This window comes from Scleropages formosus, chromosome 9, assembly GCF_900964775.1.
Source record: "Scleropages formosus chromosome 9, fSclFor1.1, whole genome shotgun sequence".
In the NCBI taxonomy this organism is placed as follows: Eukaryota; Metazoa; Chordata; class Actinopteri; order Osteoglossiformes; family Osteoglossidae; genus Scleropages; species Scleropages formosus.
Genome location: NC_041814.1, coordinates 8,072,104 through 8,094,337, shown reverse-complemented (window position 1 = coordinate 8,094,337; position 22,234 = coordinate 8,072,104). Strand labels below are relative to the sequence as shown.

General features: G+C 40.4%; 2 protein-coding genes across 3 annotated transcripts in view; both read left to right on the top strand.

Moving 5' to 3' along the window:
- The window catches only part of rabgap1l (RAB GTPase activating protein 1-like), a 101,584-nt gene that overhangs the window by 29,396 nt on the left and 49,954 nt on the right, over positions 1–22,234 (top strand). For both annotated transcript variants that reach the window (XM_018726766.2, XM_018726765.2), the window contains exons 12-13: positions 903–996; positions 4,763–4,913. In XM_018726766.2, coding sequence (XP_018582282.1) covers positions 903–996; positions 4,763–4,913 — 245 coding nt within the window. The remainder of the gene's footprint in view (positions 1–902; positions 997–4,762; positions 4,914–22,234) is intronic.
- On the top strand, positions 11,301–12,452 carry gpr52 (G protein-coupled receptor 52). The gene has a single exon (XM_018726773.2). It carries the CDS (start codon positions 11,301–11,303, stop codon positions 12,423–12,425), a length of 1,125 nt encoding a protein of 374 aa, XP_018582289.1. The 3' UTR covers positions 12,426–12,452.

Genomic DNA, 22,234 nt, shown 5'->3' with positions numbered 1-22,234 from the left:
TCGAGTGAAAAACTTAGGATACTTAGAAAGTGTGAAGAACATGGGGATGTGTACCCACACAGTGGTGTGCAGAAACATTCACACATGTGTGTGCGCACACACACACACTCACACTCACACTCTACAGACAATTTAATGTCCACAGATCACCTGAAACATGTATTTGGCAGGAGAGTACTGTGAGCATGGAGAGAACACAAACTCTGCACAGACTGAGTGGGGTCGAGCCCATCTTGAATCGCGCAGCCCAGGTGCTGTAAGGCACAGTGAGTGCGAATTCATTTGGCCTGTTGCCATACATTTTTTGTCTTCACTGCTCTGTTTTTTTGGCTTTGAAGGCTGCTTTAATACATTAACACTGAATGTCATATGTATGTATGTTGTGTTTGTGCACATTTAAGCTATGTAGGAGCAGAACGAGTGCAGGTAGACAGGCATCCTGTACTAATAATAGTAAAACCATATGTTGTAGAGTATTATAGCAATTCATGGAGGAAACTGTCTACTTTAAAGGTATTTGGTGATGCTTTATAATGTGTCATTTTTGAAGGGTCAGAAACAAATAAAAACTTTTACCGTTGAAATGAATGGTAATGACATCTAATAGTCATGAAAGTTCACATTACAAAGGGTGTTTCTGTAACACATTACCTTTTTAATGTGGGGAACACTGTTTGATTTAAAACTTTAGTTATGGAGTCAATTTATCAATAGTAGTTATATTTGAGAGTGAAAGGACTTTGAGTGCATTGTAAAACTTTGAGTATAAATTCATCCTGTTGCTGAGTGTGATAAAAATTAGCCTGCTCTTATTTACATCGTTTCTCAGGTGGCACCATGCCTAATTTGGGCACCGTATACCATGTGTTTCAGGACATACTGTATTTTCTCCTGTTCTGCAGAGAGTGACAATGAGATTTCCAGTGGCACTGGCGATGTGTCGAAGGACTGCCCTGAAAAGATCCTGGAGTCGTGGGGTGGGATCCTCAGCCGATGGTGAGACACAGAAATCACAGAATGTCATAACCATGAATCATTTATATTCTGACACAGCTACCTTTAGACAATAAGCACTCTGTGTTAATAACAGGATGGACACATACTTTTGAGTTTTGGTTATACAATAAATTTTAATTTGGAATGATTGGATTTGTAAGACAAGTACATATGAATTGTTAACGTATCTGCTATATGAATAATATAGTATTATTATTTAACTTTGTTGTGAAATTAGAAGCTCTCTGCTCAGTAGCCTAATTTTTGTGCTATCACCGTTAGAGGTGTTTAGTGGACAGCCTGCCAAACTAGCCGCAATCAGCATACCAAAGTAATTGTAGTGCATTTACATAAATTACATTTATTCATTTAGCAGAAGCTTTTCTCCAAAGCAATGTACATCTCAGTGCAAATATGAATGAATGAATGAATGAATGAATGAATGAGCTTTATTGCCAAGTATGTTTACACATACAAGGAATTCGTCTTGGTAACAGAAACTTCCACAGCACATACAGAATGACAGTGACAAGACACAGATAATAAAAGTAGAGTGGGCTAATAAAAGATAAAAAAGAAAAATATATAGGGTATAAAGTACACAATATACAAAATAGACACTAGATATTATACAATTTATGCATTACATTAGGACAAAGAGAGACATGGTTGCAGACATTTGATTCTTAAGAAAACCTAGCTTGTTTCTTTCCTCTTCATGCACTGATGTTCATCGCATGAGTAGGTGCATAAAATGCAGGATAGATGAATCCCGATCACCTTTCTACAATTTTTTTTTTTTTTTTTTTTTTAAAAAAAGGTACACAAACATTTACATACAATACAGGAGTAGCGGCTGTGTAAATGCTTATTTGGTTACAGTGCATGAACATTTACACCATACATGAGCTTGAGAGATCATGGGCAAAGTGAGTCCAGAAAAGGTGAGTTTTCAGACCCTTCTTAAATGTAGACAGTGTTTCAGCAGTTCTGAGTGAAAGGGGGAGGTCATTCCACCACAGTGGAGCCAGAACCGAGAACCTCCGTGCTTTACTTTTCGTGCGCGGGATCACCAAGCGAGCAGAAGTACACTAGCGAAGCGGTCTGGTTGGAGTGTAGCGGTTTATCAGTCTTGTCGATAGCTTGGAGCAGTTCTGTTGTTGGTTTTGTAGACAATAACCAGGGTCTTAAATTTGATCTGGTCAGGTACAGGAAGCCAGTGCAGAGAAACAAGTAGAGGAGATGCATTGAAACACTTGACGGCAAATCAAAGGCAACTCGGGCAGCAGTATTCTGTATCAGCTGCACAGGTTTGATGGCAGTAGCGGGAAGGCCACATGAGAGAGTTGCAGTAGTCCAGATGGGATATCACCATGGCCTGGACAAGTAGTTGGACAAGTAGTTAAATCAAATTCGATTTAATTTATGCAGAAAGTGGTTAGAGTGAGCTGAAAATAAGAACTGGGAGCTACTTCTTAATGAACCACAGCAGAAATAATACTAAATTGCTTTGTGTTTAATTTGATATAAATCAAACAGTGAAGTAAGTGTTATTTTTTTACAAAGTAATTATGATTAGTCACTTCCCTGAATTTTGAAGAACTGGATATTCAGCGGTGGGGGCGCGGTGGCGCTGCGGATCTGGGGTTCAAGTCCTGCTTGGGATTCCTTGTGATGGACTGGCATTCCATCCTGGGTGTGTCCTCTCCCCTTCCAGCCTTATGCCCTGTGTTGCCAGGTTAGGCTCCAGTTCACTGCGATCCCGCTTGGGAGGAGCGGCTTCAGCCAATGTGTATCTGTGTGTGTGTGTGTGTGTGTGTGTGTGTGTGTGTGTGTGTGTGTGTGTGTGTGTGTGTGTGTGTGTGTGTGTGGAAATTCAGATTAACTTCATAGGACTACAGTCATGTGGAATAATTGAGTACACCCCATGAAAAATTTAGTTTTTCAGCAAATTTGGACATGTAGACATTTTATCTTAATTTAATCACTGCCTGTATATAAAGGTGATATACTTGAACAAATAACACATCAGCCTTGCATTATATAGTCCTTTTTGTAATTTAAATAAACAAAAATACTGATTTATTACATGGAAAAAGTAAGTACACCTCTACATTTATCACAACTTCAAATGCACAAAATTAGAATTGGGTGTACCAGATGAAGTGCCACTGATTTGAACATTGTGAGGGAGTATCCCAGAGGAACCTGTGTTATTTAAATCTCAGAAATCTAGGGTGTGGTTTGCTCTTTGTTACTGCATTGTGTTGTGTCATCATGCCTCCATTAAAGGAGCTCTCTAAGGCCTTCAGAAAGAAGATTGTGGATCATCATGAGTCTGGGAAGGGATTTAAAAATATCTCTAAATTATTTGAAATCAATCATTCCATCATATGGAAAATCATCTACAAGTGGAAAAGATAAGAAACAGCTGCCAATTTGTCCAGGACAGGCTGGTCCAGCAAATTCAGCCTAAGAGCAGACCGTAAGATGTTTAAGAAGTCTCCAAGAACCCTTAGATTTCATCCCAGGATCTGTAGGTAACTCTTGCAGCGGTTGTTGTCAATGTGCATGCATCTGCCGTCAGAAAAGCTGCTTTGATTTGCATTGGAGGTGTGCCAGGAGGAAATCTTTACTGTCCAAAAACAACATCAAGGCAAGACTAAAGCCAGTGAACACCTAGACAAAGACCAGGACTTCTGGAACAATGTGCTCTGGACAGGTGAATGAAAACTACAGTTGTTTGGCCGCAGTACCAGAAGACATGTCTGGTATAAACCAAAGAGAGGATTTGAGGAGAAGAACCTCATATCAACTGTAAAGTTTTGTGGTGGAATTGTTATAGTTTGGGATCGCTTTGCTGCCTTAGAGCCTGGTCGACTTGCAGTCATAAATTCAGCTATGAATTCTGTATTGTATCAGAGAATGTTTGACAAAAATGTGAAGCCATCTCTTCAAAACTTGAAACTGAACTCGAAGTGGACCTATCAGCAGAATAATGATCATAACCATACCAGTAAATCTACCAAGCAGTACCTCAAAACGAAGAAATGCAGGGTTATGGAAGGGCCTAGTCAGAGCCCAGATTTGAATCCCACTGAAATGTTGTGGGGGGATTTGAAATGGGCTGTACATATAAGAAAACTCCCAGACATCTCACAGGAATTCTGCATTGAGCAGTCATCAAAAATTTCATCAAGTCAATGTTAAAGACTAGTAGACAGTTATACAAAACGGCTACAAGAAGTTATTTCTGCTAAAGGGGGCAATACCACCTTCTGAGACCTGGAGTGTACTTACTTTTTCTACATAGAAATATTACATCCCATACATTTTTTGTTGAATAAATGCTTTAAGAACCTAATTTTCATTGTTTTTGTTGAAGTATATTATCTTTATCTACAGAAACTTTAAATGAAGATCAAATGTCTGCATGTTCAAATTTGTTGAGAAAGACAAAATTTTCCATGGGTTGTACTTATTTTTTCCACGTGGTTGTACATATTACTTAAGTCACTGACATTCCTTGAGCGTTTGACCAAATCAGGGTTGTGGCTCTCTGGAGCCTGTCTAGGAAGCACAAGGTGCAAGGCGAAATAAGGTACATCTATATCCACAGCCACTTACATCTAAATTTTATAAGGATCCTTTTTAGAACCACAGTTCTGACATCGCTTATAAAGTTTATGTGATATTATGTGAGCCAGTCACTGGGTGGTACAACTGCTGAAGCTGAAATGTGCTGCTTGTGCCATCTGTCTGGCAGGCATGGGAATCTGGCAGCAAGGCCCAAGGGTCTGTCTGCCCTGGTGAAGCCTGGAGTGCCTGAGGCCCTGCGGGCCGAGGTCTGGCAGCTCCTGTCTGGGTGCCATGATGACCAGACACTGCTGGAGCGTTACCGCATCCTCATCACCAAGGTAGGAAAAGAGCTGCCTGTCCCTTGTGACTTCTGTTTTTTGCCTGGGGCAGTAGGCTCTGGTGCTCTGCTTTTGTTTGTTTACAAGTCAGGTAGTCCTTCCTCTGTCTGGCCTTTTAGTTCTGGATGGAACATCTGCATGTCTTCTTGCAACCTATTTGTATTTGGCTCAGGCACAGACACATGTAGACCCTTGCAATATCAGTGCTTGTGGCAGATATGTTAGCATGAATACACACATTCATCAGGCTAAGGTCTACAATTTCTATATAAATAATTTAATCCAAGTCCAAAAATATTTTTTTGTTATGCAAGTGGACTTTGATGTCAAATACTTATGCTGGTGTCTTGATGCAGTATTTTGGGAAAACAGAAAACTTCACCAATTGTTAAATGGCTTAACTCGTTCTAATGGACTCTGTGTAAACATCAGCTGCACTTACATAATCATAGATAACTTTGTGTGAGAGACAAAGTGAGGAGCTGAATATGTTTCAATGTCTTTTTGAAAAATTTTTTTAGCACAGAGAACCCATGATTGTATTTAATTTCACAATCTCTGTATCTTGAAGAACACAGGAGACTGATTTCTTATTGGCTCCTTTTTATTAGTGTTTGCTCACATCAATTAGAGGTCACCCAAGGCTCATAACTTCCATTGCTGCAGCTTGCAGCAATACTAAATTACCTTTATAAAGTGACCACAGTTTTCACTTTCTGCTGTGCTAGCAGTAGCTGCTCTGAAATACATTAAATAGTTTTATGCTGATATTGGACAATTTAACAAGGGGGTCCTAGTGACAGTGATGTTGGGTGTATGTGGGTTTGTGTTTCTCTTGCCTGCAGTGTTTCAGTAGCAGGTTTAGCAGTAACATGACAAAATGGGGTATGTCAGGTTTTGGGGTAGGAAAAAAATCCTGAACTGAAGACAAAAAGAAAAGTGTTTTAGGGTTGAAATTGCAAAGAAAATAAATTTCTTTTCATAAATGTTAGGATGAGGACAGAAAACCATAATGGAACTCTGAAAACGATGGTCTAGCGTCATTGTACCTCTCAGACCTCATCTCTCAAATGGCGGTTCAGTTCTTAAATGGATGCATCTGGCTTATTTGCTTTGACTCCACCTGGGTGCAGCTGTCAGTCAAGGAAAAGGAGGTGTGGCTTAGTGAAATGCCCATCACATATACAATAGTTTTTCCCAATTCAAGTGACCTTCTGTCTGATTTCTGAGACTGTCTGCACAAACAGACGACAAGCTGAATGACAGTGATTTAGAGAAGAGGTATCAGTGAACAAAATGCAGTTCTTGTCCTGTACGTTCTCTGTACTGCGTCTCGCTCGTTAGAATCTTGTTATGGCTATGAGAAGGTTGCAGATTTTACAGAAAATAAGAGGAGTGCATTTGTAATAAAGGTTTTCACCTTCACCCTCCTTGTGCTACTCGGGAAAGCACCTTTACAGGTTCTTAGCCTACTGTCTTTTGGGTATTTAATTTAACTATTTTTCATTGTACACAAAATCCACTGTAAAAAAATTAATTGAAAAACTGTGACATTGCATGATGGAAGTTTTATTGTACTTGTTAAACTTTATCCAAGGGTTTTATTCAGTGTATTATGCTCAACTTGCTGTGACTAAAGGACCAGCATTTGAAACACAGCACAATCAATATCTGTGAAAGAAAAAGGAAAGTGAGAGGTGTTTCTGGATCTATTTATACTGCCAAGAGTAGGCTCACCAGGCAGTGTAAATTTCACCGATATGGTTCTATAACTCTCAGCTCCAGTCCTCTTGCCTCCTGCCTCGTCAGAAATAGCAGCAGTTCAGATCTGTGCCTAAATATATGCTGGGTTATGCAATGTGGCTCAGAGAGCGTAATTCATTCATTAATTTTTGTTTTCTTTTTCACGGAAGTAATGATATTGCTATCTCTGTTGCAGTACCTTGAATAAAAATGAAAAAAGCCCAGCGGGACAAATGGAGCAGTTCTCACAACCGATTTTCCCGTTATTAATGGATCTATCCCTGTTCAGTGATGGTTATTATGCTGATTGAATCCCAAGTAATTATGCAGTTGCCAGTTGAAGGATATTGATGGTGTAATTTAGCATGCATTGTTTTGTTTTTCCCCTTTGAATGGCTCACATTAGAGTGTGACGTGTCCTTACTTTGCTTTGTAGCAGTAGGAACATGCATGCTCCGAAGAGGAGGCGGTTTTATAAGAAATGAGTGAAACGAGAATGATTATAGCCTGACATTTTGCTTTGCTGCATGCTCTTACAATCCATGTTTAGTGGAGATTCAGAATTCAGGTTCAAAATCATGCCTTGACCATCTCCAAAAATGGCATTAAACCTAAGCTGTTTTGTTTTGTGTTCATTTTGTGTTTCATTCACCTCTGTCTGAGGTGCCTTGAACATACAGGATAGTGCAGAGTTGCTAAAGAAATTGTCAGGCATCACTTTGTTAGAAGGAACTATGTAAAGGACAGTTTCACAAAGGATCATCTTCCACTGAGTGTGGTCAGTCTTAGGTGTGTTGCTTTTCGCCCTTAGCAGGCTTAGTCTAGCAGGAGGTGGAGAGGGCTTCCATGACGTCTGTCTGTAGCTTGCACGCTATCAACATTATCGCTCAGAATGAGTTTTCATTTTCATTCTCTTTCGCCCCAGCCCACAGGAACACATGCCGCATGGTCACACACTGTAAGTACGTACACTCCTAGTCTGCTCTGGACATATTTCTACATGGCATTTCAAGCCAAGCTGCCATCTTCCCTGCGTTGAGTGCCTCGTGAAGGAGTGCTGCCGTCAGTCATGTAGCTGCAGCGATGGGATTGGCTGCATTACAGGAGCCAGCCTGTCCTCCCTCCCAAATGGACTCCTGTTCGTAGCATAGCTGCTGCACACACATCCTAATTGGCTGTCATTTACTGAGCTTAAAGGCAGACCTCCATCCCTTCAGTATCCATGTTTATTACAGGTGATCATGATAGAAAAAGCATTATTGAAGAAATATGGTGTGCCAGATTAATTTCTAAGCAAACATAAGGTGCACCCTTTTTGCTAGATAAATCACACACTTTCTTTTACTGATTCTGTTTCTCAGTTCTATAAATAGAACGTGCCACTGTCTTGAGAATTTCAGTGTGTGAGTTTATCCTTGTGTGACCACGCTTGGCTTGATGCTGACACAGAAATGACAGTTTGGATTGCAGAAATCATGCTGAGCTAAGCTCGTCTGGTCATGTGTGGACAGTCCCAACCACAGTGACCCTTTTCCTCTGGGGCAAGCTGAGGGTGACACAAAGTAGCACAGTAATTAGTCTGCCATGCCCAGGTATGCTTTTTTGAGCAGAATATTGTGACATTTGTTGTACAAATTGACCTTGACATTATCATTTTGCATTTATTTATACAGGTATCAGTAGTGGTCTTGTGTTTACTAGAAACATGTGCAAACATGCTCAGATGAAGACTTTCTTTTCTCTGCTTACTAAATAGCAGTTATGTAGGCTGTGACACTGACACTTAGACGTTTCCAGTCGAAGGGCCCAGGAACTTGGTTTAAAGAGACTGGGCATTTCTACCTGTGTGCCTTTCAGTCACCTTTTCATTTTTGGTAATGAATTATTAAGGAGGCCGTCTGCCCAGGACTGTGTGTCAGCAGCATTGAGGGGCAGCAAGCAGCCAGTCCGCAGCCTGTCACACTTAGCCAGGCACTGAGTGATTCACTAGTGTTTTCCTTTACATTGCTTTCTTTTGTTCCTTTTCCTGCCTTTCTGCTTGTCAAGCATTTTCTCCAAATGGCAGTAGTGACATCTTAGTTTTGTCTTCCTCATATTTTTTTTCCTTTGTCAAATTTGTGAACAAGTGTATTTTTTTCAAATATAGGTAAGAGCAGTTGGGTGACTAAAAAGAGGGACAGAAATTTAACAAGGAGTGTAAATGGCGAACAAGTCCTTTCTCTTGACCCAGAAATTGCCTCCCCCACTCTCCTAATTTACCCTCTTTTGCTGTCCTTTGTTGGCCCCGTCGAAGGAGGGTCCTGAACAACTGAAATGCCTGGCAACTGTATCCAAGGGGCAGATGGGGGGCTGGCCATTGGTCTGTACAACTGATGGGGCACACAGAGCGCAAGATGAGGTGGAGAACAGACAGAGAAGATATCAGGAAAAAGATACATATGAGGTATAGTTCCCTTAGAAGAGGAATAGGAAAGGGAGAACTGTATCCTCTGTTTTGCCTTTAAGAAGAAGGGAGAAGGGAGGTGAGAGAGTGAAAGGGGGGAGGTGTGCGCGAAGACCAAGCGATATGGTATAGCTGAGGGAAAAGGAAAGGAGCTCAGGTGCAGCCAATACGAGCAGGAGAGTGAGCGGGAGAGAGAGAGAGAGGAAGAGGGGGAGAGAGAGGGAGAGAGAGAGAGAGAGAGAGAGAGAGAGAGAGAGAGAGAGAGAGAGAGAGAGAGAGAGAGAGAGGTGAGGGAGAGACTGGGGAAAAGGAACAGCCAGCCAGTTACAGCATCTCCTTCCCACTGCAACACCAGCGAGGGGTATATCTTCCTTATCGACCTACTGTTTGGAGAAAAGATTTTTTTCCCCATTTCGAAGGATTACAAGGTTCGGTATTTGTTGCACACGTTCTCCTTGCAAGCCTGAAGAGTTTTTTTCCATTTTTCTTTTTTTTTTTTTTTTTGTTGACACGTTCCTCAGGTTATTTTTCTTTTGAATATTAAATGCCACAAACAGTGCAGCTCCATCGTGATTTAGTTCTCAGGAAGAGTACCCCGGGACAAGGGATTCCATTGAAAAGATAAAGGGAAAGACACCCCGGAAACAAGGGATTCTCACAGATCAATCCGGGATTACGATATTCATGTCTGCTGGTTAACTTTCTGTTTTCAGTTGTAGCTAGAATTGTGTTCAGCGAGTTATCATGTTGATGTATGGGTGAAAGACTACAGATGAGCAGTAGCTGTGTCTGTTACTGCAAAGCTATTCACTAACATTACTGGGCATGTTTGGGTGATGATAAATGTTGTTCTGGAAAAGGAGAAAATGTATGTTTTCCTACCCTTGATTGCAAAGGAAGTCCAGCCATCAAGATAAAGATCAAGTTTGTGCAGTAAGCAAGCCGTATGGACGATGGTAGCAAGGGCCAGTGCTGATGGCATTGTTTTAAGACGCCACAGTCACAGGAAGAGCTGAAAGCTGAATATTGTAAACTGAAGTCCTCATTTAAAAGTCTGAGAAGATGATAAAATATGGATGCCCAAGGTTGACAATGTATTCCTCATACTTCAACGCAAAGAAAAAACCTCAGAGGACCAGAAAGGATTCAGGAAAAAGAAGGCTGACGTGCCATCAGGGACGTCTGTAAAAGCAAACAGCATTGTATTGTTTTGATGCCTTCAGCTTTTTTTTTTTTCAGTTTTGATGCCTTCAGCTGGAAAATATCAAAAGTAGCTCTTGAAAGATTTACGGAAAAAAGACCTTTGACATCAGCTACAGCTGAGTGCTCAATGCTTGTCTAGTGTGCCTGTGTTTTGACTCAGACAATGAATGACATACTGGGGTCCTGAAAGTTAGAAGGCTGGGCTCTTTAAAGAGGGTGGGAAGCTGCACTTTACCATGCTGTGGACCCAGTGGAGTTGGAGAGGTACTCAAAGGATCTCACACATTGCTGTAGGTATGAGCAAAGGTTGAAGTTGTAGTTTTTCGATTTTTTTTTCCACAGAGAGAAACCTTGTCTGTGAAAGGTAACATTTAATTTTTTCTTAAATTCAAACGTGCTTAAAAATAACCAAAAGTCAATGAAAGCTGTGTGCTTTCTGTTAGAAAAATAATAATCTTCTCTCTATGTTGTTTAACAATTTTTCAGCTGGTCCTGCAAGACAGCTGTTTCCCTGGGTCTTGCCACTGTGTACAGCATCAGGGTTTTCTCTGTCTCTACCAGTTCTCCTCTCTAAGGACTCCAAAACCCCCTGACAGAGAACACCACACTGGCACCATTTAAAAGAATGAAAAAAATGCATCTGCAAGCAGCTGGGACGAGCGTCGTGTCATTGTGCCAGCCTCCCACTTGTGAATACGTGCTTTTGGCTTTTTTTTAGTTTTCACTGTTTTCTGTGGTCTTCCATTTGTGGAGCGAGTGTCTTTGGCTGGCTGTTTTTGCTGCTCTTTGGTTGACTGGCAACACACAAAAATGATTGACTTGAGGGAAGTAGCTGCTGCTGTTCTTTCTTGCTGTTGCTTGTGTTTCTCATTTATGAAAGAGAGAGACGCTAAAGCTGCATTTTCTCCAGTGGCATAAGGGACAGCAATCCCAGTCAACTTTTACTAACTTACTGGGTGCACTTCAGAGCGTGGCCCATCTGACCTGGAGTTGGAAATATGAATGAGTCACAATCCACTGAACTGGTTCCCACTTATCTGCCAGCTGCAAACAGCAGCTCTGGTAGCTCTGTCAGTGTGTCCTTGAACCACTCCTGCCCCCTGGGGTGGCGGCAGAACGAAGGAGTAGAGGCATGTGTGCTGGAGACAGCGGTCATCGTTCTTCTGACTGTGCTCATCATTGCAGGCAACCTGACGGTGATCTTTGTGTTCCACTGTGCACCCCTGCTGCACCACTACACCACAAGCTACTTTATCCAAACCATGGCGTATGCCGACCTGCTTGTAGGCCTCAGTTGCCTGGTGCCAGCACTCTCCCTGCTGCATTATCCTGCTGGTGTGCAGGAGCCCATCGCCTGCCAGGCATTCAGCTATATAATCTCGGTACTGAAGAGTGTATCCATGGCCTGCCTGGCCTGCATCAGTGTGGACCGCTACCTGGCCATCACCAGGCCACTCTCCTACAACCAGCTAGTGACACCCTGTAGGCTGCGTTGTTGCATCGTGCTCATCTGGGTCTACTCCTGCTTGGTGTTCTTGCCCTCCTTCTTCGGCTGGGGCAAACCAGGCTACCACGGAGACATTTTTGAGTGGTGTGCCCGCTCCTGGCCGACATCTGCCCTCTTCACTGGGTTTGTCGTGTGCCTGCTGTACGCGCCTGCTGCCCTGGTGGTCTGCTTCACTTACTTCCACATTTTCCGCATCTGCCAGCAACACAACAGGGAGATCAGTGAGCGACGGGCACGTTTCCCCAGCCAAGAGACAGAGACTGGCGAGGGAGGACATCACACGGGACATGGCCCAGACAGACGCTACGCTATGGTGCTGTTCCGCATCACTAGTGTGTTCTACATGCTCTGGCTGCCTTACATTATCTACTTCCTTTTAGAGAGCTCACATGTACTGGTCAGTCCCATACTGTCCTTCATTACCACTTGGTTGGCCATCAGCAACAGCTTTTGCAACTGTGTCATCTACAGCCTGTCCAACAGCGTGTTCCAGCTGGGCATGCGTCGGCTCTCTCAAACCCTCTGCTCCTCCTGTTCTTGCGCTGCATGTGCAGAGGAGGCCAAAGACATTAGAGGTCCAAAGCCTAAAAAGAGGGCCAATTCTTGTTCTATTTGAGAGGTTTAGAAATGATGACAATATACAAAAGGGAAGAAACTTCGAGAATTGGAAAGTGTTGGTCTGTCAAAGCAAAAGCCTTTTAAACGCTGCTATCCAATTTAATACAGTCTGGTTGTAAAAAAGGGACCAGTTTTCAGTTTAGGATTCAGTGTAGCGTTGAATTTATCCTTGAACCATCATGTTGTTCTCATTGTTATAGTTGTAGTTTGTTGCTTGAACATGCTATTATTTCACTCGTAGTGAATAAACTATACACTACAAAACCACTAAAAGTTTTAAGGCAAGCACATGCCTCAGTAACATTGTTTATGATGTGGATTAATATTAAATTTCACTGCATTCTTGGCCTTCACCAGCTCAGGCAGGAGAATTTGCACAGAGAAATGAAAGAACCTTTCCTGTAATGATCGGTTTTTAAGGCAATATTCAGTAAACGAAGTAGCTTAATGAGTACTGAGAGTGAACACGCTGGGAGTAAAGCTTTGTGGGTAAAACCAAAGAGAAAGCCAGGACCACATTTCCACACAATGCCAGTCTGTTGCACAGGTCTGTTTAAGAACAACAGCACAACCTGCATGCTGTAAGGGAATGTAAATCAGGGACAACAAAGGTTAAAAAACACACATAGGCTAAATAGGGTAACTTATGTAACAAAATTACACAACCGAATATTTTAAATTGCATGTTTGGGTTAACTGGTCTGTTTGTATTTTCAGCTGCCGCTGATGTACGCAACAAGTGATTTGCTGCACTCGTCAGTCCAAAATTGCTTTGACGTGGTTGAGCAGGATCAGGACACACAAATAACAGGCTTGTGTATGTTCATTTTTACTGTATCTGCACAGGAGAGTTGGAGAATGATGTCTGACTCCCTTCTACAAAATAGTATAGAGTTTAAGAACACTGAGATGAAGGTTTGCAGGGGGGCAGCAGTGCTCTTGTAATCCCCTTGATACAAATTACTTTGGTAAAATGTAGAGCTGGTTTTCCCCAGTTCATTTCAACAAGCGTTGGTTGAAAAACAAGACAACATGGTATGTACGAAGGTTTGGATAACACTTGAAATTTTAGCTTTACGTTGTCCCTTGACTTAGGGAAAAAAACCCTTTTTTGAATATTTTTTAAAGCTTTTTTTAAAAAACATCAGTGAACTGGCATTGCCCAGGCAGGCAAGCATGGCTGTGCTAAAATTCTTCTCCGTGCATTGATTTCCAGTGGATTGCAGGTGCTTGAAGTGAGAGCTGAGCCTTTTTTCTGCATGTTAGCACTTAAGAATCCACTTCAATCAGCATGGCCATGTTGCAGAGCACCCCACTGCTCACTCAGTCCTCCCCTCTTGTGTATGTGCTTGCAGGAAGGAGGCGGAGGGGGCAATGCAATGACTACCAACATAGCCTTTAATCCTGTGCTATACCTCAGTGTTTGAAAGCGGGGAAGCACGAAAGCCAGTCTTCCCTTCAACTCTGTCTCACACACTTGGTCTCGACTGTAAATATAGGTAAGGGAGAAAGTAAAAAATTAGTCCCACAATGGCAATCTGCATCTGAATCCTCAAGGCAGTTGTGACAAAGAGGTCCAGGAAATACATTCTGGCCTGTGTTCCCTGGGTTATGTGTCCTGGCTAGAGTTTTCTCCCTCTTATTGTTCACAGTAACACCTGTGGTCATCGAGCTGGAAGGGCTGTGGCAGCAATTAGCTAACAGTTTTCTCTGTTAAGTGTGTTGCTGCAAAGAGTGAAGGATGACTGCTAGAAGAGGTTTGTGCCCTGTGTTCAGCCCTGTTGAAGCATGAGCCTTATTTTTCAAAAGGGAGTCCAGATAATGAAGTAATTACAGTAGCTGTGACTGGAAAAAAGAAAGGGGGTGAAAAGCCACAAAATGCATTTAAAGGTGCCCTTATTTGAGGCTCAGAATTACTCAGGTCTTGTCTTCTTCTCTGCTGTGGTGTACCAAGGCCCCTCTTATTAGGAGAGAGCAGTGTGCTTGTACTGCCAGGATTGTCTGTAAACATGGGAGAATTATGAAAATTAGTGGCATGGCACAGCAAATTGGGCCCTTTATGCTGAGTCTGTGTATCATTCATGTGGTACAATGTATCATCAGATTGCCCTCATGATTCCATCGCAGAGATTTCTCTGCAAAACAAGCTTTGTCATTGCAGTAAGTTTGGGTTTGTTTTTTTGGTTTTAATTTTAATGCTGTCAAGAAGAGGGTTGTATGTATAAATTTGTGTGTGGTAGTATGTCCTGAATACATATAAAGAATGAGCAACGACAGAAGTTTTTAAGCCTGAGTTATCCAACTGTTTAAGAATGCTGCTGGATCTCACTGTTAACCTAATGCTAGTAGACAGTTTAAGCACTATAATGACAATGTAATGCATAATTACCGAAGAACTACAAAAGGAAATGGTTCAGCAGTAGTATGCTTTCTGACAAACCATATCATTTTTTCCTGAAGAATATAACACACTATGAAATACAATTAAATCCATATTTTAACTTTTCTGGTTTCAAAATACAAAGTGAGTTTCAGGATGTTGAATAATCTGCACTTTGAAGATTTTCCACGAATAAACAATAATAGGTCTGCATTAATTTTTCCCCAAATTGTTTTGCAAAAAAATTTTGAAAATGACATGTTATACATCTATCTCTTTATGACTGGTGGATGTCATTATTCTGCTGTGTGTACAGGAAAGCCTTAATCAAGCAGCCATGTTCGGTTGTACATTTATGAGTTGTAGTACTTTTTAAGAGAGGAGAATTATGAAACCATTTTAACATAGGATATTATTACAGATCAAGCATTATTTATTTTTGTAATATCTTAAAAGTAATATTTTCTGTGTACATTATGGACATGCACGGTTGTTATTCTTGTGCTCTTCATTGAACAGATTTTATTGACATATTTAAATTTAATCTTCTTTAGTGTTGCACACTTCCATTTATAAGAATTTTTCATCTGCTGGTAAATTTTCTTCAGTTAAACCCAATAAAACTAATCCTGAATGGTATTATTAATTTTGTGGTGTTGCTTAGACAGAACAAAGATACCTGAGAACAAGTCATAATCAATATCAGTTGCGTACTGTTGAAGTTGAAGACAGTGTCAAGGTCCAGATTTAATCTCCTTTGAGACCGTTCTGTTTGCTAGTGTGAAGAGCAAACATTTGTTTGCTGCTGCTTGTAAACAATTTATTGCAGATTCTAGAATATTATAGTTCCTTGTAGCGGTATACCTGAGGAATCCCAGAAAAAATAAATAACTACTGTACTTCGAAGTGTTGTGACAGGTAGCTTTATAAGTTCCAAAATTTTTTGTTCAAATGAAGGAGTCACTATAGCAGAAATTCTGGCTTCTTTGTGAACGTTAGCAAACTGTCAAATGTTTAGCACAAGTACTTTCTCTTGTACAATTTTATATTCAAAGTGATGATTTAGAATGTAGAAAAGCTTAAGGCTTAAAACAAACATAGTGCAACCAGAAATCTGTCACGTTTGGTGGTTTAATAATGAATTGTTAATTCACTGACGAAGTGTTATGAAGTACATCAGATACAGTGCTACTACAACAAAAGCGTCAACTAACGTCTTTAATATTTGGCAGAAATGCAAATATAGTATACATTCAAAATATTTGTGTGGAAGTATTTCCATTTATTTTGCTGAAAATTAATGGTATTTTAATGAGAACACTGGATAATTGTCAGTGATTATAACAGTACTATTAATTATTCATTTGGGTATTATTTTTGTTGTTGATGTGTTGGCCTTGTAATTCATTGTAGTTCATTTCCACGTTTTTTGAATGACTTGGCAGTACCCATTTGACCTGCAGGTCAGAAATCAGTTTTTTTTTCTTCCCCTCGATTGTGAGAATGCTAATTTTAGAAATGGTTCAGCGGTTTAGTGAGGGTGATACATAATATTTTTTTCTACAAGGTTTTTCTTTAAATTTCATAGCATAAAATGTATAGGCTGTTTATTTTTTGTGTTTTTATTTATTTATTTATTTTTAAAAAAAACAATGCACTACTTGTTAAATACGAGTATGTACTTTTTTATTCTGGTGTACAGCTTCTGTAATCTACAGAAAAAAGTCTCAATGATGGCACATACCTTTCTGTAAGTGAACTAGATTGCTGGTGTGGCTCCTAAGTGAGGTGTTTTTGATTAGAAAACTATCATAATAAATTATATAGTATATATTTTTTTAATTTATCATTTTTTATTTTATTATTAAGATTTTTGTCAGAGGCTATGGTTTTGATGTTGCTGCCAGTGAAATAAAAAGCAAACAACCAAGTGAGTTTCTGTTCTTATGCTCTTGTGCTTGTGTCTTCTATGACTCTGGGTGAGGATTACTTTTGTCCTTGTCGATGCCACGTGGTTCCTCCTGCACACACTGCTCTCAAAGACACACACACACAGCAGAGAGACTTCAATAGTGGTGTTTTAAAAAGATCGCATTCGTGAAGTGAAATTGAATATATGTGTTAAGAAATGGGGGAAAGAGACCCTTTTTCGCCCACTGATTCCATTATATTTGTGAATAACCATGAGAGTGTTCCTCATTTTTTTTAAATTTTGTTTTTATGTAATGGTCCACAGGTCTTTTTGGCAAAAATGCGCAGCTTCTCACTGCTGATGGTTCTGCGGTGCTTTGTTTTTTTTGTTTGAATATAGGGAGACGCTGATTGCCGACTGTTTTTGAGTGGCTCTCAGCACTGCAAATGAGACCCGGCTAATATAATGTTAGAGTAATGTGCAGTGCGAGGTGCTGCATGTAAGGTGCCCTTGACCGGCGCCAGAGGAAACGCACGCTTTGCCACAGGCAAACAGGCTGCTTGAGGTGTGTGTCATTCTGCAAACTAGCCATGAGCATGATGGCACTGCTACCCTACCTCCTTCCACTGAGGGCAGAGAAGTTGGTACAATTTCTCCTCACCTTTCTTTGACCTTTCTTTTTCAATAATTCATGTGTCAAAAGCTATTATTAATTATTAATTACCCATAAATTGATTGTGCAATTGAAGAAGTAGAATAGTGAAAAATAGTAAATGTGACTGTGAAAGAATACATTTAAAATATTAAAAACAGTAAATAGTCTGTGTAAAATAAGAAAAGTAAAGTTTAAAAAAAGACTCAAATTAGTTATCTTAGCTTTTCCCATTGTCTTTTGGAGGTAGCATACTTTGTGATTTATAGCATTTTCGGTTGCATTTCTAACAGTTCTTTTGGAAGGAGAGTGTTTTTATTCAGGGTGACTGTTTGCATTACTGTTTTTAGGATGTTTCTCTAGTTACCTTCATTACCCAGTATGGAATTTGGTCTAAGCAGGATGCTCACTTACTAATCAGGTTTTGTTCCTTCAGTACTTTTACATTTTTATAGGGCTATACTATTTTCTTGAAAGACTATGGATTTTTCCAGTTTTTTGAGTTTATGTTATGTTTCTTTAGTATGTGTTAGAAATGTTTGTATTGTATTATGCATTATTTTAAACACAGAACTGGAACGCTTTAATAAACTGCAACTGCAGTTTCAAATGCTGTTGCAGTTGTTAAATGAGTTAGATGTGATGTCAGGTATTTCATCTGAGACACTTTTATTTATGGCTGTTTATGCCATACATGTTGTCCTCAATATTGTATGGGGCAAGTGGCAAATGAGTGAGTGACGGGTGCTGAAGTTGTTCAAGGCACAAGCATGTACATGCTTTGCCACGTCAGGTTTCTGAAATGCCTTCTTCAGAACCCTTGAATTAAGCACTGGTTTACAAATTTTGATGAATTCTATGTATTCTTTGCTTTAGTCTTTCTATATATGGATTTTCCCACATGGAAAACTAGCATAGCCATTAAAACAGTTCATTGACTCTAGTGTCCAAGAAAATCCATATATAGAAAGACTAAAACAAAGAATACATAGAATTTCTTTGCTTGTGTCTTATATGTAACTTCTGGAGCATCTCTTGTGACTCTTCAGCAGTAGTTTGCTAATAATGATGTTGCACACATTCATCACTGACTGCTCTGCTCATGTCTTACCCGTAGCCTTAAAGTTTTTCGCAAGTCCCAGTTTGATGTTTGAAGATGGTAACAGAATCTGCCGCATTTTGGCAAGTTTAGTATACAGAACACATGTATACATATCTTTGTTCCAGCTTCCAGTGAGCATCTGTTTGGCCAGTTCCTCTTGATATAGTGCAAATTATGCTCCCAAGTATCCCATTCACAAAGAAAACAACACTTGGAGAAGCCTGTCAGCAGATTAATCAAGATAACCACAACTTTCAAGTTGCCACAAGGGTGTCACAGATGTTTCTCATACTTTATGCCTTTCAAAATTTGTTTCATGTTGTCATGTGTTTCCGTTACCTGATCTAAATAACCAACTGGAATGAATCTCAACTTGTTACCAACATACAGAAAATAGCTTGCAAAAAAATGGCAATGTCATCAAATCATTGATGATATTGCAGGCTCCAAGGTCACCTTCCATGATGGAAAAGGAGTGTAAATCTTTTTGACAATTACAAAGCTTACACACTTACCCCATGCTGTATGCTTTGTATCTTTGTATCGATACTGTAAAGTCCACTTTTTCTCCTAAGAATGTCCTTTCCAGGCTGGAGGTGCAAGGCAGAAATAGCGATTGCTGACATGATCTGTTAGCCTGGTCTATATCTTCAAAAATACAGCCGATTCACAATTTTAACTATAATATGCACACTCGGTGACACAAAATCACCAACAAATAACTCCTTTTATTTCTGTGATATGTAACCTGTAGATCAGCTACATGCTCTTGGATAAGCAAATGATAAAAGTAACTATAGTAAAAGTAAATGATAGGTACTCATAAATATGAGCTAATCTCATGAATAGTCATATCAGTGCCATATGTTTCAAGTTTCCCGTTGGTACAAGTTCCGTGTACAAGTATCATGAAATTCTTCTTGAATGCTTCTCCACAGACTATTTATAGAAATGTATTTGTGTTCTTCTTTGGTCTGCAGTTTATATGGTGGTATTTTCTCTCTTTATGTGAGTTTGTGTTCAGTCATAAACAAAATCACAAGGAGCTTACAGTTCAGGTTGGTGAATATTTATGAAAATCCCTGCCATGCAGACTGTATTACGAATTCCATTTAATATTAATCTTTGCAGCTGCAGTTTTCCTGTGTAAATTCTCTCTTCAAAGGGGCTCTCCATCCTGAACAGGAGGAGTACCTGCCCCAGCACAAAACAACAGACGCAGGCCAGTGGCAGGTAACAGATTCACAGTGCTGGTTATAGACAGTTTTTTCTGTCTCATTTATTAGCTTTCATCAAGGCGTCCTTCACGGATTTGGTCCCGGATCATTTTTTGTTTACGAGCAATAGCATATGCTCAGCCTGGACATGTAAAATCTTAAAAAAACATGTTATATAGAATATCTTCTGATACAGACATTCTTGTTCACCGAATGGCCTAAAACTGTTTGTTGTTGTATGCTGTTTCCAGGCTAGCTCTTGGAACAGCCCAGCGTACCTACTGCAAGAAAAAAGTCCTGTATAAAAAAACTGCGATATTGTTTCCTTGCACTAGGTGTGGTAGTGGGATCCATTCTTTGCTGTGGAGAAGCTGGACTGATGGTGCTGTTCACTTAGCATCCTGCCCAAACCCTGTTTCTCTTGAGCAGCAGCAGTAGCAGATGAATGGCAGAACCCCTGGGTGGTTGATGCTAACACTCACTGACAGCTGCCCACACGTTGCTATTAGACTGGTCCTGTGGCTGCTCTCTGGGCACTGCCAGCTGTCCATTTATTCCAGAGGAATTTGCAGAGACAGGCATGTGAACTATCACCCACCCTAAACAAGTAGGTGCATTTTGGATGCTTTGATCATTTCCCATAATAGTAACACTGGGTAAAAAAAGTCCACATTGAAGTTTCAGGTGATGAAATTAGAATCCTTACACTTGAGAGGAAAAATTAAAGTTAACAGCAGGTAGCATAATAGTTAGAATGGAAGGTTAGAATCCCACCTTCTGCTGTAGTACCCTTAATTGCCCCTCTAAAAACTTAACCAGCTGTATGGAAAAAGTAGTGTAATGTTTTGTCTCTATAGAGAAAACTGTCAACTATATGACTTATTATTTCTGGGTTATGAAAGAGTGTTTTTGAAATGTAGTGCAATTACTCCAGTTTAGTGTTTACAGACATGAAGCCATTAAAAGGTAGTTGCAGTAAAAAAATGTTTGAACTAAATAACAGAAGATTGGATTGCTTATTATTATTTATTATGAGTATTTTAAATGGTCAACTTTTGTTTCTGGTGAAGCAAACTTGACTCAGTAAAGAAAGTTGACATCTGTTGAAAATGTGCGGTGAGGATTGTTTGAGTGACGAAATTAAAATGAGACAGGTAACAATTAACCTTGTCATTTAGATTCCTTCAGATATCTGCTCCTTCTGCAAAAGCCCAGACCTAACCCTTGATAAAATTAGCGTTGTTCTTGTAGTGGTCTAGGCATGTTACCATAATGCCTGCACTACTCTTCTTGATCTCTGTACTCTCCTCCATGGACCCATGCTTCTGTCCATGTAGCCCCTAGGGACCCATTGCTCTGCTTGGCCCTGACTGCCAGACACTCCTCACATCCCCTTTCCACTAAGCAGTCCAGCACTGAGCATTTAGCGCTGAGCTCTGGCTCTCGGTCCAATATTGGCCTGTTTCTCTGCTTGGCACCTGGGCTTTCTCCCCAGCTGAACACACAACCAGAGTGATGCAGAAGGACTAGTGCTGTCATCTGTTCTAACCTGAAGCTTCAGTAAAGGTATTCTGCTAAATAAAATACTACAAGATGCAAGACTGCCTGCAGTGTCTTCCCTCATATTTCCACTACTTTATCTGCACACGAAACCGTTTTAGATGCTAATTTGAAAATGGTGTGTACAGTCGATTACCTTACCCCATGCCCTGAGCTGTTAATCTGGCCGGTCAGTACCGGAGGCGAGCCATTATCTCATGCCAGTAAAATCTGGAGCGGCACAGATGAAGAGCAGATGTGTTCCTTGGCTCTGTATACCGTACAGTATGGTGTGTAAAATCCACAGTGGTGCTGCACATGGACTGGAGTTCACTCATTTGTCTTGCTGCCTCATTGACCTTAGATGCATTCTGTACGTACCCCTGAAAGCCAGAGAGATTCTGGCTGAGAAGCATAATGTCTTTGACTCCAGTTAGTGCAGTATTAGTGGTCAGGTGCATGCCTCACCTCCTCAGCTAAGCCAAGCCTGTGGGCAAGTGATGATACTTCCACGTGACTGACTATGCATTTCAAAGCCCTGGTAACTAGATCTGTTACAGCTACAGTTTACGTGTGTGTGTTGACAATGCATGTAGTGAAGTCTCTACAGTAACATTTGTGCTTATGACGGAATGTTCTCTTCAGACCATCAAATACCTTGAGATGGGAAATGATGTGCAGTTCACGTTCTTGAAAATCACATCAGTTTTTTGGGAACATTCTTGTTATTGCAGTATGTGATTTTCTTTCTTACAACTAAATAACACTGTGTCCTAAACTGCTTGTCCAATGCAGAGTTTTGGTTGTCCAGGCTTTATCCAGGAAATGTAGTGTACTAAGGAGGGTATACCCTGAATGGTTTATTTAGTGTGTTATTTTCTCACGACAACATTAAAATTAAGTCTGCTTTAAAATTGCTGAATTACAAAACCTCATATAAAATGCTGATTATTGACCAATTGACCTCACAGCTGAACAACAAACGTTGGTCATTTATTGGTTCCC